The sequence below is a fragment of the Chelonia mydas genome, chromosome 6, assembly GCF_015237465.2.
Source record: "Chelonia mydas isolate rCheMyd1 chromosome 6, rCheMyd1.pri.v2, whole genome shotgun sequence".
NCBI classification, from domain to species: domain Eukaryota; kingdom Metazoa; phylum Chordata; order Testudines; family Cheloniidae; genus Chelonia; species Chelonia mydas.
Window position 1 is genome coordinate 31923518 of NC_051246.2, and position 17390 is coordinate 31940907.

The following is a 17390-nucleotide window of genomic DNA, read 5'->3' on the forward strand; positions in this document are numbered from 1 at the left end:
ATCAGTAGAAAGTCTCCTTAATGGTGAAAAATAAATCCCATCGGCACTTAAAATTCTTGAATTACAGGGTTGTGTTATGAATTCTAAACTCTAAAAATTAACCTGCATATTAAATTGTCATGTATTAAAATACTCAGAATGTTCTGCTTTAATAATGTAGGTTTCAGAGTAGCAGCCGTGTTAGTCTGTATTCGCAAAAAGAAAAGGAGGACTTGTGGCACCTTAGAGACTAACAAATGTATTTGAGCATAAGCTTTTGTGAGCGATGAAGTGAGCTGTAGCTCATGAAAGCTTATGCTCAAATAAATTTGTTAGTCTCTAAGGTGCCACAAGTACTCCTTTTCTTTTTTTAATAATGTCGTGATTCTTGTTCCTCTGTTTTCAACATTACAATGAAAACAGATACAGTAGCTGTTTAATGATCATTTTTTTTATCAAAAACACGTTCAGCCCAGAACTGCTATGTTATACATGTTCTCAAGCCACTATGTGCATAAGAGAGCTGATTTTTACAAGATAAATATTAATTCTTGCCCATGCATCAAGAGGCAGGACTGTGATTTTGTAATGGGTAAAAAGACTGTGAATATAGATATTCCATTCAATTGTATACATGGAAATTTCATTTTAGTTTGGAATGTGTGAAATAACTAATAATTCAATCATTTACCAGCATCCCAAGCAATTTGAAATTGGTCAGGAGAAAAGACCAAAATGATAATCCAGAGTTAATATAATTTAATATCTGGAAAAAAATGTGACATGCATTGTAAAATTGTCTCTTTGCAAAAGAGACAATATCTTGCTATACGAGCAAGCAGCACTGGTCTAAGTTCAACATGTTACATGTATATTGTAGCCAACTGCTTACAATTAGTCTTAAAGAATTGGAAACAAGATTCACCCTCAGAAGGAACTTTGTCATTACTTGTTATGCATGTACACATGTTTTCCAAATCACAGGGCTATTATAATGTTGCAGGTGTCAACTTCTTTATTCCCAAATTGCTTTATATTATTAGTTGGGAATTCATGGATATGGGGAGAAAATATTCTTCTGATATGATTTTCAAAGCAAATTAGTTTGTAAATTGCATTTGTAATTCCACTTTTTAACTTCCAACTTTGACTTAGTCCTTTATGGTTGTTTGTACTGTCCGCAGGTAGGGTCGCAGTACATTGTTAACTGGGGTTTAATATTTAAATAATGTAAAAAGATGGAACAGTTTTTTTTATTATCCAGGAAAAATGCAGGCTATCACGTGCTTAACAGGCAGAGTTTATACAGGATCTCTCCTGAAAAGTCTAAAAATAAATTTTTTTCACATAGAGGGAATAATGTTTGTCATCATTTCTGATTGATGTAAATGTTTAGAAATAGGACTAGTTCATCAGTTTCTTCAATTCAGTGTGTGAAATCACCAAAGGCAAGATAGTTTTCCTTTGCTAATGCCTTTTCTTATTTTCTTGCACATGACCTATAAAGATCCTCCCATCCTGATTCTGTATATAGTACAACCTACATAGTTCCTCCCACCTTGTTTCTGTATATGGTAAAAAGTTGTGTGTATCAGTCATTGGAGACTGATTTTTGAGGAATTCGTTGAATTGTGTTCTGACCGTCAAAAAGAGGTTTGGATTTTAGTCAAGCAAACTATTAGCTAGGCAGTCCAAAGGGGGCAAGAAAATAATAATAAAAAACCCGACTGAGGGCAAAATGCCTTCCAGTCGACAAGGGAAGAAGTCTTCCAAGCAGAAGAAGTGGTTTCTCTATCTATTCTTATTTAAGTCTACAGCTGTGTCTACACTACTGTAACAAACCTGCAGCACCACGTCTCAGAACCCAGGTCAATTGACTTGGACTTGGGCTGCAAGGCTAAACATCGCATTGTAGACATTTGGGCTCAGGCTCGTTTCTGAGCCTGGGCTCCAGCCCTAACATGTACACAGCAAGTTTTAAGTCTTGCAGCCTGAGCCCCATGAGCCAAAGTCAGCTGATCCGAGCCAGCCACAGCTGTGCCGCAGGTCTTTTATTGCAGCGTTACCATATCTTTCATATTAATTGGATTCAGCCTAGTAAACCCAAGTCTTCCATCTACTCAAGTACAGATAAATTACTTGAATGTATGGATGGAGAAATACATGTGAAGGTAAACCCTGAGTGTGCCCATATGCCTATATGTGGGCAAATGCAGTGGGAATGCTCTGCTTGTGCTGTGCTATCGAGAATACAGCAGCAACTCATGGCGGAGCTGCGCACAGTTTGGCACAGAGAACTCGATGTATCGCTGCAATGAAACCGTGCTGGGGATGTGGGGATTTCCAAAGGCAAAACCTCATGTTTGAAGGGAGCTGCAGGCAATGTCTCCCACCTACCTTAAACAATCCTGTTGCAATTATTAGAAAGCTCTGAGGCATCTGTTAGTGCTAATGAGTCCTACCTTCAAATCCCCTGTGGTTGAGCACAGTTTTCCTGAAGGAAAGATTTATTACTTGAGTTTTGTTCCAGTTTTCAGGATTTGGGGCTTGATTCCGCACGACTGAAGTCGATGGGAGTGAAGCAGATCCTTGGCTGTTAGCCTTTACCCGGCCTACACTAAAGCATGTAGGTGTCTTTCACCACCTCAGTTGCTCAGCTGCACTGATGTTGGTGCCCTGGTTTTGCCCACAACACTAATGCTGAAAATGAATGAACATTTTCCTAAGTAGCCACATTTATTTTCAATCTTGTTGAAAAGCTGCCCAGACAGGGGCAATAAACCTATACACCTTCTGAATTTAGAAATGTATAATACCCTCACTTAGCTTGTGAGTGGAAAGTTCTTAAAAGAAGACCCCAATCTCTTCCCCTAATTGGGTAGACTTTTTTCATTATGTTTTATCACAAAGTCTTTGTAATTTCATGTGACACTTAGTATGAAATTATGCCATACTATAGCCTTTCTATTTTATTAGCATGCAGGTAGTAGTCTGAGGATAACAAAATCAATTCCGGATTGTATTGGGTTCAAGAAAATATAGTAACTACCATTTTAATCCTCATTTTGGACCAAAAATCTCCCAACTATTTCCATATTGGGGTCTTGGAGACCCCCTAGTATGTCAAAATTGGAAAAATACATGGGATGCATTTAAAACTGACTTCATTGTGACCAGTGAACTGTAAATCTATGAACAAGTTAAAACATTCCTAGATTCAGCAGTACACTACACAGTATTTGTGTTGGGGTCCAACTGACCCTGTGAACACACACATTTTAAAAATAGCTACACACTACACGGGTGTCGCGTCTAACAGACCCCGTTTTTAGACAATGAAAACAGATAGCAACAGCAGCATTATAAAAGGAAAAAACACAGCAAAGTGGCAGTAAATGGTTTACCACTTTGAACAAATAGAGCAAATAAGCTGACATATATTCTGAGAATACAACATTTTTACATTTCAAACATTTGTTATGTGTTTTCCTGCCTCGTTCTCCAGAACAAATGTAGCATCTTCCCTGTTTCTTAGGCTCTGGATTAGTACCCAGCACACAGATACTACTTTTCTAGAAGCCTGAAGCAAGGCTGCTATGTTCCTTTCCTGCACCAGTGGCTTCACCATTTCTGTGCTCAGGTCCCTGTGAAACATCCGTCTCTTCCTCAAATGCTTATGTCAGGTGTGATTCAACAAAATCCAAACAATATATGCATTCAGACATGCAATGTGCATTTGCAATGCAACAGTAAGTCTTTGCCACAGCAACAGCATCTGTCAAGTGTGAGCTTGCCGGAAACTAGTATCTCACAACTGTGGCTTCCTCAGAAACTTTCTAGCAAGTGTAGGCTTCCCAGAAGATCAGTGTGATGGGATTATCTTGAAAGAAACTCAATTTGCTGTACAATTGTGATGATACCTGTGGCCAACATTAACTGGGATCTCACAGACCCCCAGGACGCTTTTGGTGCATTTTTTTTAAATAAAAACCACTGAAACTGTTGATTAAAACAATGCTGAAAGATTCATATAATCATATCATTACTGCTGCCTCAACATAAAAGCAATCTGATGTTGGAATGCATAATTAAACTGGGATCTAACAGACCCCAATACCATTTTTTCACTACACGAAAATCACAACAAGTATGCAGATAAAACCAATGCTAATAGGTTGTCCACATCATAGTCTGAGAATACTTAAAGAAGAGGCAATGTTTTATTTAAATTTTTGTATGTGCTTGGAGTTCAAAAGACCCCCAAAGACTTTGGAAGTGTAGTACTTTCAATTTCCCCGTTGACTACCATTGAGAGGTCCAACTGACCTCATTACCTTTTAAGTGACTTTTTTGCTACACAAAATCCTACAAAAAGTGGAAACGTGGTCAAATTGATGAGTACAAAAGAACAGCACAAGTATGTAGGGACAAAATCAGAAAGGCTAAGGCACCAAATTAGTTACACCTGGCAAGGAACATAAAAGGTAATAAGAAGATGTTCTTTAAATACATTAGGAACAAGAGAAAGATGAAGGAAAGTGTAGGTCTTCTGTTTAGTGGGGGAAGGAGCCCTAATAATGCATGACATCAAAAAAGCTGACATGCTTAATGCGTAGTTTGCCTCAGTCTTCACTAAAAAGATTAATGACGACCAGATACTCAACACAATTAATTTAGACAACCAGGGGGAAGCAATGCAAGCCAAAATAGGGAAAGTTAAAGAATATTTAAATAAGTTAGATAAATGCAAGTCATCAGGGCCTGATGAAATTCATCCCAGAATATTTAAGGAAATAGATAAAGCAATCTCGGTGCCATTAGCAATTATCTTTGAGAACATAAGAACACCCATACTGGGTCAGACCAAAGGTCCATCTAGCCCAGTAGCCTATCTTCTGACAGTGACCAATGCCAGGTGCCCCAGAGGGAATGAACAGGTAATCATCACGTGATCCGTTTCCTGTCATTTATTCCCAGCTTCTGGCAAACAGAGGCTAGGGACACCATCCCTGCCCATCCTGGCTAACAGCCGTTGATGGACCTATCCTCCTAACCTCAATACCTGGAAAGATACTGGAGCAAATTATTAAACCATCAATTTGTAAGCACCTGGAGGATAATAGGGTTATAAGGAACAGTCAGCATGGATTTGTCAAGAATAAATCATGCTGAACCAATTTAATTTCCTTCATTGGTAGGCTTACTGACCTAGTGAATCGGGGGAAGCAGTAGACGTGATATACCTTGATTTTAATAAGGCTGTTGACAGAGTTCTGTATGACATTCTCATAAGCAAACTAAGGAAGTGTGGTCTAGATGAAATTACTATAAAGTGGGTGCACAACTGGTTGAAAGACCGTACTCCAAGAGTAGTTGCAATAGCTTGATGTCAAGCTGGGAGGGTGTATCTAATGGGGTCTCGCAGGTGTCAGTCCTGGGTCTGGTACTATTCACTATTTTCATTATTGACTTGGATAATGGAGGAGAGAGTATGCTTATAAAATGTGCAGATGACACCAAGCTAGGTGGGGTTGCAAGCACTTTGGAGAGCAGGTTTAAAATTCAAAATGACATTGACAAATTGGAGAATTGGTTTGAATTCAACAACATGAATTTCAATAAAGACAAGTGAAAAGTACAGTACTTCACTTAGGAAGGAAAACTCGAATGCACAGCTACAAAATGGGGAATAACTGTCTAGGTGGTAGTACTGGTGAAAAGGATCTGGGGGTTACAGTGGATCACAAACTGAATATGAGTCATCAATGTGCAGCAGCTGCAAATAAGGCTAATGTGATTCTGGGGTGTATTAACAGGAGTGTTGTATATAAGACACCTGAGGTAATTGTCCCACTCTACTCAATGCTGGTGAAGCCCCAGCTGGAGTACTGTGTCCAAGTCTGGGCACCACAATTTAGGGAAGATGTGGACAAATTGGAAGGAGTCCAGAGAAGAGCGACAAAAATAATAAAAGGTTTAGAAAACCTGACCTATGAGGAAAGGTTAAAAAACTGGACATGTTTAGTCTTGAAAAAAGAAGACTGGGGTGGAGGGGGGTACCTGATAAGAGTCTTCCAAAATGTTAAGGCCTATTATAAAGAAGACAGTGATCAATTGTTCTCCATGGCCACTGAAGGTAAGATAAAAAAGTAATGGGATTAATGTGCAGCAAGGAGATTTAGGTTCGATGTTAGGAAAAATTTTATAAAGTAGGTAAGCTCTGGAATTGGCTTCCAAGCGAGGTCATGGAATCCCCATCATTGGAAGCTTTTAATAAAAAGTTGGACAAACACCTTGCAGGGATGGTCTAGGTTTACTTGGTCCTGGCACCATCCAAGGGGCTGAACTTAATGACTTCTCGAGGTCCCTTCCAGCCCTACATTTCTATGATTCTCTGAAAAACCACAACAGGCATGATGATAAAACCAATGTGGAAAGATGGACCTCATCCTAGTCTGAGAATACTTAATGTACGAAGAGGCACAGATTTGGCACAAAAAATTGTGTTTACATTTTTGTGCACATTGGAGTCAGATAGCCCTAAAACATTAGGAGGTTAAATCTCATTTAAGTGTTACTAACCAATACTTTGAAAGTGCTGCTAGGCAATCAAATGGAGGCAAAATAGAGTAAAAACAGCATCTGCTTGACTTGCTCCTGTGAATAATTCCAAGCAAGTCAACGGGACTCTTCATTTAAGTAAAATGAGCAGCATTTGATCCTTAGTCAATAGAACTATTCCTCCAAAATAGACCTCAGAATTCCACAATCAAATTGAACTAATTTATCAAGCAGAGACATTTGAAGAATGCCCCCATCCAGGACCAAATCCTGATGTCCTTACAGCTTACCCATTCCTTAGAAGAATTGTGAGTTATTCAGTAGAATTAACCCTGCAAGATGGGGAGTAGCCTGATGGGAAAGAGAAATCTTAAAAAACTCTGTTGTCATTCATCCATACATTTTCAAAACATTGGCCAAGTTTTTTGCATTAAAGTTTCCATTGACTTGAGTGGGAATTGCATAACATAGATTGAGCAGATCTCTCTCTGAAAATTTAGGGGTGAAATTAAGCCTGATAAACAAAATGATTTTAAGAAATCTCGTAAAATGGAAATGTGCATTAATTATTTAGGGCCTGATTCTTCCCTCCAGCCCCCCCATTCAGTAATACTTGACTCCATGAGTACTCTCCATTGAAGGTACTCAATGGAATTAGTACTACTAAATGTCAGAGTGAACCACGCCCTTTATAAGGAAGAAGGATGAAGAGAAATTAGATAGGTTGGTTGATTTTTATTTACAGGAAAAAAATTAATGTCTGCTTTGGCAATTTTCTTTCTTTTGCAGCCACAAGAGATGTTTAAAAGGATGGTGGTTTACAATTCATCATTTAAATCTAACAAAAAACAAGTAAAATAACACTTTCCCTCTTTGTTTGTGTGGTACTTTTTTGTTTTGACTGTTCATAGATGATAACCCTTTCTTTTTCTCTTTCCTTTTTTGTTGACAAACTTTTCAGACCAAAGATGCACTATTGCCCTAATGCATGGAAACTATTACTCTTTATAATCTTTCAATGCGTGCATGTGTTCTCCGAAACAGACGCTAAATATAGAGAACGAGAAGAGAGTAGATACCATAGGACAAATTCTCTCTTCAGCTACTCATGTACTCGCTGATAGTTTTAGGATAGTTGGGCATCTATAACCAAGGTCGGAATATAAAAAAATAATCAATTGTCTGACATTCCAGTGCTGGTTGTTTCTCTTTGTTACATACTCTGCTGCTTGTGCCATCTGTTGTAATAGGTGTATTGTTTTCCAGAGCAAATAGCTAACTGGTATAGAATTATTATTGATTGACTAGATTTTTAAATGAAATCATAGGAACTGGAGATGGAAAAGATCTATTAAATCATCTAGTCCAACCCTTTTCCAATACAGGATTGGTCCCCATGATACTACTCCTAGTGCTTCTGTCCAGTTTCAAATAAACCAAGTGATGAGGTTCCCTTGGAAAGCTATTGCATGGTGTACTACAGTTTGGTCACATTTCACCATGATGAAATAATCCCTGGTCATTGCTTAACATGAGGGAAATTTGCTTTTTTTCTTTGCTGTTAAATGTGCCAGGTCATGTACAAAGCATCTTTACTATTGCCAGTTATGTTGGATTTGTTACAATGTTCTATGGAACATCAGTAGAACATGACCGAGCAATTGCTTGAATTCAGAACCAGCAGTAAAGAACAAATAATAACTGTTTTCTTTGATTTTAGTAGTTGTGTGCCTTTCATGACATTTATTTTTACATGGGCTTTTTTAAAAAGTGAAAGGGTTTTATGGATCGTTTTTCTTGGAGAACAACCCAGTTTCAATGCAATGTACTAGATATCAGGAAACTAAAAATTCTCGGTGTTGGAAAAGTTTACACTATATATAATATATTCTCAGGAAAATGGAGACTTAGGGTTGTATGCATTTGATTCAGAGCTGTTGTGTTTTTGTAAGTGCTGTCAAATTAATAAACCATTTGAATAACTGTGAAATGTGACAAATCCCTTCAGTCCACAGCAAGCAGGACAATCATGCACTGACAAAAAAGATTAAATCTCTGGTTAAAATGTTCTATTGGCCATTGTTTTCCACGATTTTAGCATGCACTTTTCTGTTTTATTACTCCTCTCCAGATACGATATTGACTAGAAAAATGGAGAATGAGTTAGAATTAAACAGCATATTCTTTGCGGGTGAACATATTTTAATCATTAATATTTTCCCTTGTGATTTTTAAAATTCTCAGATCATCAGATTAGTAACATGTTAAACATTGGCCCAGATCCTGCAATTGGATCCACATGGAAGGACCTCTGCAGCCATGCAGAGCACCAGTGCCTTCAGTGTGGCTCCACAAGGTTGCAAAGATCTACTTGTAAAAATCCAGTTTTGGATGAGCAAGGAGTACTGGATTGGTCTCAGACAACAAGAAGTCGGACTCTGCGGCTGATTGCTACTGAATGATATTATAATCTGCTTGTATAACATTAGCATATTCAGAAAACCTACTCATTTATTTTTACTTAATTTTAGTTCTCCCTGGTTGTTTTGGGATTTTTATTTATTTGTTTTTTTTAAAATTGCTTGGTTGCTGCTAAATATGTAGGATGGGATTTCAGTGGCCAACTCCCATTGGCTTAGGCCCTTTGCAACTTTCAACATTATGCTTCATCTATATGTCTATGCAAATGGCTGCTTGGGCTACCAAATATACAGCATTTCTAGAGTCATTCTGTTCATAGTTACATGCATTCAATCCCATGAACCCAAAGGGAGCTGCATGTTTAGTAAATGAACAGACTTTGACTACCTACCCTCCAGTAGAGCTGGGCAACCTTTTTCGGACTAATAGTTCATTCACTGGAAAACACAGTTTTGAGTCGATCACAACTATTTGCAAATTTGTGTCAAGTTTGCAGAATAGTTTTGAGCAAACCCAAAAACGTCTAAATGTTTTAGTAATGTTGAAGTGAAACTTTTCATTTTGATTTTCAGGCATTTTGATGAAAGGAAAGGAGGATTAGATTCAGCAAATGTGAGTGGTGGGAATGAATGATTATAAATTGCCACTGTAAATAGCAGTGGATAGTCAATGGGCCAGGCAAAGAGAGTGAGAATAATTCTACAGGTTGGTACTTAGGGGATTCACCTAGGATGTGGGCGGTACAGGTTCAATTCCATACTGCAATGACTCTTTAATTCTTTCTGAAAAGTGGAACAGTTTCAAGAGGAGAGATTGAGAAAGGCCATCTCAGAATATCCCATCACCCAGTGGTCAGGGCACGCTTCTGTGGTGTGGAAGACCCATGCTGAAATCCATTCTACACATCAGCTGTAGGGGGAGGGAGAAAATTGAACCCAGGTGTCCCACATCTCAAGTGAGTACCCTAATTGCCGGGCTTATAAGGAAGGCACCACTACCTCCTTCTCCTCATCCAGCAACCTTGTGAATCTACTCCTCCTTTTCTCTCCCGTTTTGGTCAAAATGCCTGAAATTTAAACAATTGGTTTTCAATGAAACATTTTGTTTTGACTTGAGGCATTTTTGACTTTTCAGCTGACCTAGAATTTTTGAAAAATGCCCATTTCAGTTGACTGAAAACAAAACTTTTAAAATATTTTTTGGAACTTCTCATGAACCAAAAAAATCCATGCTTTATTCACTCTACCTTCTAGTCCCATAAGAGGTGGTAAGTCTCTTCCCCAAAGAGGCACTTCTGTAACCTGAGGGCAAGATTGGGCCTTTGGGGGTTTTTTTCATCTGGTTTTGCCACTTGACTGAAATATTAGCCCTCTCCTGAATGTGCAGTGTTCAGAGCACTGAATATACTGCGAATGACTGTGGTGCCATTTTTCCTGGAAAGTTTAATACATTTCAAAGAATGTGTGGCATTTGTGTGCTTATTGGATCCAGATTGTGTTCTCTTTTTGTTCAAAGGTATCTGTCTACCTATTTATTTATGCTGTTGTTTAAAATATATTTTCCCAAGAAAATTTTCTTCAGGAGCAACATCTCTTTTGGAAGGTCAAGTGACTTGACCTCAGTTACATAATGAAGCAGTGGTTCTGACCAAATTAGAACTCCTTGCTCAAGGGTGACAGGTTTCAGAGTGGTAGCCATGTTAGTCTGTATCAGCAAAAAAACCCAAGGAGTACTTGTGGCACCTTAGAGACTAACAAATTTATTTGGGCATAAGCTTTCATGGGCTAAAACCCATGTCATCGGATGCATGCAGTGGAAAATACAGTAGGAAGATATATATACACAGAGAACATGAAAAAATGGGTATTGCCGTACAAACTGTAACGAGACGAATCAATTAAGGTGGGCTATTATTGGTCTCGTTACAGTTGGTATGGCAACACCCATTTTTTCACGTTCTCTGTGAATAAATATCTTCCTATTGTATTTTCCACTGCATGCATCCGATGACGTGGGTTTTAGCCCACGAAAGCTTATGCCCAAATAAATTTGTTAGTCTCTAAGGTGCCACAAGGACTCCTCAGGTTTTTTGCTTAAGGTTGTTTGCTCCAACACTATGGTTGCCTAGACCAACCTTTCCTCCTCAGATCAGACACATAAATCAATTATTTAAAATCAGTGGTTCACTTGGATCAGTTTGATTTCCATTTTCATTGTAAAATTTACAATAATAATTAAAATATAATCATAATATTAATTTATCTAGTATCTAACATGCTGTCTAGGTGCATGAATACAATTTTAAGGGTGAAATCCTAGCTGCATTGAAATCTATGGCAAATCTCCCATTGACTTCAGTGAGGTCAAGATTTTATCTCCTAAGATTTTAATTGAACATGCTTAGGACTGGGTGAGCTGGCTAACTGTTAACTAAAAGATTTAGCAAGACCTCCCCATAGCCCTTTCACCAAAAGGGGTCTTGAACCCCTACGCATCATCCTGTCAGGGAAAAGCCTCTAATAATGGACAGGGTCTGGCTATGTGTGCTGAAGGGTTAACTCTGTTAGAGCAGTGGGAGCAGAGTCAAGTGCTGGAATTTCAGAGTGAGAAGCACTGGTGCCATGGGCTCTGTGTGAGAAACACTGCTACACAAGAGGGCAGTTGCACTAGCTGAGTCTGGAATATTCTTCAGATGCAGCCCTGAGCATAGTGCACTGGAGTAATTCACGTTGGGGGTGAACAAGGCCTGTATGACTCTGATACGGTCCATGCCCCAGAGGAAACATCACAAGTGCTTAGACAGATTCAGATGGACAAAAGCACTTTTGGTTACTGCTGCAACTTGGGCATTTAAGAGCAGCCAAGAAGACAATGGGCACAACATAGCGCTCCTCTTGTTAACAAAAGGTGGAGAAACCTCTGTTTCAGCTAGACATTGGGGTAGCCAAGAGACTCTGTCACCTGTATTCAGTGAAATAGAGACTGAGTCTGAGGGTAGATGAAGAGGCCAAACCAGACCAGTGAGACTGATGTTAAGCACGGCACCCCTGGCACGTACCTAGTATCCCTTCACCTACCGTGTCAATGATTGAAGGACCCAGACTCCCACAATGGATCTTCCTGTCTCCAAGTCTCTATAGCCCCAAATGATGGCAGCTTAAAGTGGTCACGGAAGTGTTGCCGCTGCCAGAGCTGGGTGCACAAGCAAGGCTCTCCAAGCTGCAAAAGTTATCAATACAACGACACCCCCTCCCTTTCAAACAGAATTAATGCCGAACTTCCATACACCTCAAACCTCTACCCACGCTGCTCACCCAGCGGCTCCCAGGATATCCCAAAGGATGTCTCACCTTCTTGAAATGAGATCATCACAAACAACCACCTGCCCACCCAGGACCCAGCTGTGCAGTAATGATAGTTGATTGTGTTTCCTACCCCCGATGCTCTGCTTAAGGTAATGGGCTTGGGCCTGAAAGCTAAAAAGGCAGAGAATCCCCTAAAAATTTTAAAATAAACCCATCTCAACATAACTCTCACTCCACCACCACATCCAACAAAAACAGAACCAGACCCATCTCCAGTCCCACAGCATCTTCCTCTTTATTTTAACACCATCCCCAGCAATGTATCATGAAAGTAAAACCAAAAATTATCAAACATCTATTTCCATTAATCATCTCAGAGACTTCAGTGATGGTAGGGGAGAATGGAGCAGCTTTGTAAAGGACTCAGTCCTGTGCACACTGAGCCACTGTGACTGATTATAGAGCACCAGATTCTGCCACCCTGAGTCATGCCAAGCAGTGCCTTTCTCTGTGAGAGCGAGGGAGGCAGAAAATGCTGACCATATAGGGCCAAATCCTGAGAGGTGCGGAGCGGTTGGTGAGTCTACCTCCCTCCCCCCCATTCCTATGATCTTCCTCACCTCTCCAAATGTGGCCTATAATCTTAACAACTCCAATTGCCATCCTGAACCCCCTCTTCTGGCCTTCAAACAAGCCCCTAACTTCTCTGAGACCATCATCAGAAGCAAGCTCCCCTCAGACCAGAACACACCAACTCAAAGCAGCACAAGACCTGCAAGAACAACAGATGCGAAACCTACAGACATATCTCCACTGCTACAATGATCAACACCCCCCACAACACACCTTTCAAGATCCATGGTCCTACACATGCTTATCACAACATGTGGTGTACCTCATCCAGTCCATGAAATTCCCCAATAACTATTGTGTGTGCGAAACCAGGCAATCACTACGCTCTTGAATGAACTCTCACAGGAAAATGATAAAAGACAAAAACACCCTATCGCCTGTGGGTGAACTCTTCTTGCAGAAAGAAAAGGAGTACTTGTGGCACCTTAGAGACTAACCAGTTTATTTGAGCATGAGCTTTCGTGAGCTACAGCTCACTTCATCGGATGCATAGCATATCGTGTCTTCTGCAGTTTCCACGATATGCTATGCATCCGATGAAGTGAGCTGTAGCTCACGAAAGCTCATGCTCAAATAAACTGGTTAGTCTCTAAGGTGCCACAAGTACTCCTTTTCTTTTTACGAATACAGACTAACACGGCTGTTACTCTGAAACTCTTCTTGCAGAGCGATCACTCTGTATCTCACCTGTCAGTCCTTATCCTCAAAACAAATCTGTACAACACTTTCAAAAGATGAGCTTGGAAGCTTAAATTCATAACTTTGTTAGACATGAAAAATCATGGTCGTAATCAAGACACTGGATTTATGATTCATTACAACAATCTGTTACCCACTAATCCCCATTATTGTCCTGTACTACAGGGGTGTTAATGGGCCACTTCACCTTAAATTGTCCCTTAAAATATATGCTAACTACTTATGCTAAACTATCTGTTCGATCTTGTATGTAGCTGTGACACTCTCAGTACCTTTCCCAGACCTGAAGAAGAGCTCTTTGTAGCTCGAAAGCTTGTTTCTCTCACCAACAGAAGTTGGTCCAATAAAAGATATTAACTCACCCACCTGGTCTCTCTAACGTCTTAAAATAAGGCTTTTAAATGTCTTTATCAGGAGGAATATCAGCTACCTGTATGTCTTTCTCCATGTTACGTTCTAACCATCTTTTGTAGTTTAGAGTAGTTTTTTCACTAGTAAGTTTGGTGGGATGTTGTGTGTGTGATCTGCATATAATTAAACTTTTATTTATTTTCAGGGCTTCCAGAAGTACGTGGAAGATTTTGACCCCTACACAATGGTAAGAAGATTTAATTATGGCACAGAGGTTAAGATTAAATGATGTGAGGAAACACGGTTACGTACTATCTTTGATTTGTGATGTGCCTGTAGAGCTCCCTTTGAGACCAGAGGTAGTTCTGCTAAGGAAGCAGATGGTCCTTAATGGACTAGTGCTCTATTCTTCCCATAGCTGTGATTTAGAAGAGGTGCATCATCTGAATGACTTCATGCAGCTGCTTTGTAAAGGTGGAAATGACTAACTGATGTGTCTTTTGATAGTTTTCAGCAGATCAGATCATGGGAAAAGATGTGCGGCTGTTACGTATTAAAAAGGTAACCCCTGTAATTGGGTTGAGACATTTTCTGGGTCTGGTGGGCTCTTGATTTTTCAGAGTATATGGGGCACATGATTACATCGTCATGGTCTACCCTTGATGAATCTCTTGTACATAGCAGTATTGGGTCTCCTCTCTGACAAAAGACAGGAGATTTGGGTGGTGAAGGGAGGGAAACACTTGTGCTTCCCCACTGCAACCTTCCCCTGCACCAGCTCCCTGCTAGCAGTCCCCATGATTTCCTCAATAGCATTATGTTCTCATGTTTCTCCCAAACCCCTAGGACTCATGGGGGTACACAGAACAAAGCCCACGCACAGGTCGGGGGACCCCTACAAGCCTAACTCCTCAGTCGTTATTGAGGGCCCAATTCTGCCCAGTTCTGAGTGTACTCAACATATAGTTGCTACTCACCACCTTTCAGAGTCAAGGCCTGTGACAATCCAGAGCGGACTCAGTGACTAACTGAGTGTCATTTTAGACGCAGAGTTCATATGTTTCCCTAGCCCATCTTCGTGCACCCAGATCATGAAATGAGAGGACTTGAGTGAAAAGAGCAAAACTTAATATGGTCACAAAGCACCACACTTACTATTGGAGACACGTACCTATGAAAAAATGCCAAAAACAAAGTTGTGTGATACACAAATGGGACAGTGTGTATAAATGACAAGTTAGAGAGCAATCAGTACTGATTCCAGCTCCCTCATGCTAACATTAGGGAGAAAATTTTCAAAAGTGAGTGAGTTTTGAAAATAGGACTTAGGCTTCTAAGTCACTTAGGCACTTCTGAAACTTTTATCTCCGTGCTAACCAAAAGCATGGACTCCAGTTTGGTAAGTTGTTTAGATATGTGCCTAATTTTAAGCACGAGTAGTTCCATTGACTTGGAACTACTCTTGTGCTTATAGTTAGGTACATGCTGAAGGACGTTCCTTCCTGAATCAGGGCCATAAAGAGGTTGAAAACTCAGATTCCTCAAGCCACACTCCCATTCCTGTGCCCCACTTTACGGTTCACACCAGACAAATTGCTAATCAGGGAAAACATTAGTTTCCTTAACTCTTATTCAGTAGACATTAATGGTAACATCTAGACAATGTAATTATAGGATCTTAGGCCTGGTCTACAGTAGAGTTAGGGCGACATAAGGAAACTTATGTTGACCTAACTCTTTAAATGTCTGCACTACAATGTTCCTCCCACCGATTTAATCCACCTGCTACGCCAACCTAAAAACTTCATGAGAGGCGTAGCGCTTAGGACAATGTAGTTAGGTCGACGCTGCCTTTGATGGCAGGACTCCAGCTGTCAGTGCCCCACAATGCCCACGTCAGTCAGTGCACATGCTCCTGGTGACGCGCACCGCCATTAGAAGGAGTAGAGTATGGACATGAACGGCCAATTTAATTATTGCATGGATGTAGCTCAACCTAAGTCGAATAAATTTTGTAGTGTAGACATGCCCTTAGATAGCAGTGGCGTTGGTGTACTATATAATCTATGAATCACTGCAAGATTGAATCTCCTTCTTACAGCTACCTCTTCTTCCCACTTCAAAAATGGGTCTTCATGTAAAAAGTCACCACAATATTTAATGCTAAAAATAAATCTGAATTTGTTGATTTAGTCATAACTTTAAATTTTAAGTCAATCTGGGTAACGTGCACAGTTCAAACTCTCTAAAGAGACCAACTATTTTTTTCTGATTTTCTTCTTTTGCTAAAAGCGTGTTCAAATTGTAACGAATCATACATTTTTATTTCAATAATGTGACATTGTTTTGTTTTGTTGCCGTTATTTGACCATTTCAGCATAACAGTGGTCATTCTTGGACCTCTTTGAATGAAATAACATGGAAGAATTATGTCCATTACCTTTTATGAACTAGTTTGATGCTGACCAAGATTATCAAAAGGGATTAGTGCCCAACTTCAGACACCTTAAAGAGGCCTGAGTTTCTAAAGATGCTGAAAATCCGGCCTTTCCTATCTCAAACTGTCCACTCAAAGAATGAGGCACTCAAAATCACTGAGCACTTATTAAAACCTTGACCACTGGTACTATTACAGAATACACCAAGGACCCGATCCTGCAATGATTATGTGTATAGTCCTATTCACTGTAAGGGTGGAAGGATCAGGCCCTACTGATTTTGGTGTCTATCTGTAACGTATTCTGAACTAAAACTTTTTCTTTAATAGGAAGGACCATTAGATCTTGCAGTAGAGGGCGGCATTGATTCCCCAGTTGGAAAAATAGTAGTGTCTGCTATCTATGAGGGTGGTGCCGCAGACAAACATGGTGAGTAACCTGGGGAAAGTCAGGGGGATTTTGAACCTGGTTCTAAAGCACTTCATCTGTTAGCCACCCAAGTTTACGCTTTCTTCATGACTGTGGCTGATGTCTATAGGCGCCAGAGAAATACCTGAGGCAGATTAAGTCCCCAAGAGTTTTATGTTCAAAGCCACTTCAGAACTAGGCCCTTCATTTGGGGGATGGTGCTTATAGTTAAAAATAATTGGAACTGGTCAGATTTTCTGGCAGGTTTCCACTAAGTATAAAGAAAAAGCCATAGCTGCTGTCATTTTAGCAGCAGCAGCCAAAGGCCAGTAATTGGGGAACAGGAGGAAGATGGAGAGCTACTTCATTATTATCAGCCCAGTTCTGTCACCCTTGCAGTGTAAGTCATCCCATTAAAATCAAAGGTGGCACAGTCTGGCCCCAGATGATTGTTTCAAGAATGATGTTAATGTGAGTTCTTTGTGCAAAGGGCCTACAAGACAGACAAAGGCTATCAGGAAAATATTATCATCCCCATTTTAGAGACAGGGGACTGAAGCACAGAACAATGGTGATTTACCCAGCATCACACAGG

At 40.0% G+C, this 17390-nt stretch overlaps 1 protein-coding gene across 6 annotated transcripts in view; it reads left to right on the forward strand.

The window, feature by feature from the left end:
• Nucleotides 1-17390, forward strand: part of USH1C (USH1 protein network component harmonin) — a 104081-nt gene that overhangs the window by 77370 nt on the left and 9321 nt on the right. For all 6 annotated transcript variants that reach the window (XM_043548946.1, XM_043548943.1, XM_043548944.1 and 3 more), the window contains exons 16-18: nt 14155-14196; nt 14457-14510; nt 16717-16816. In XM_043548946.1, the coding sequence (XP_043404881.1) occupies nt 14155-14196; nt 14457-14510; nt 16717-16816 (196 nt within the window). The remainder of the gene's footprint in view (nt 1-14154; nt 14197-14456; nt 14511-16716; nt 16817-17390) is intronic.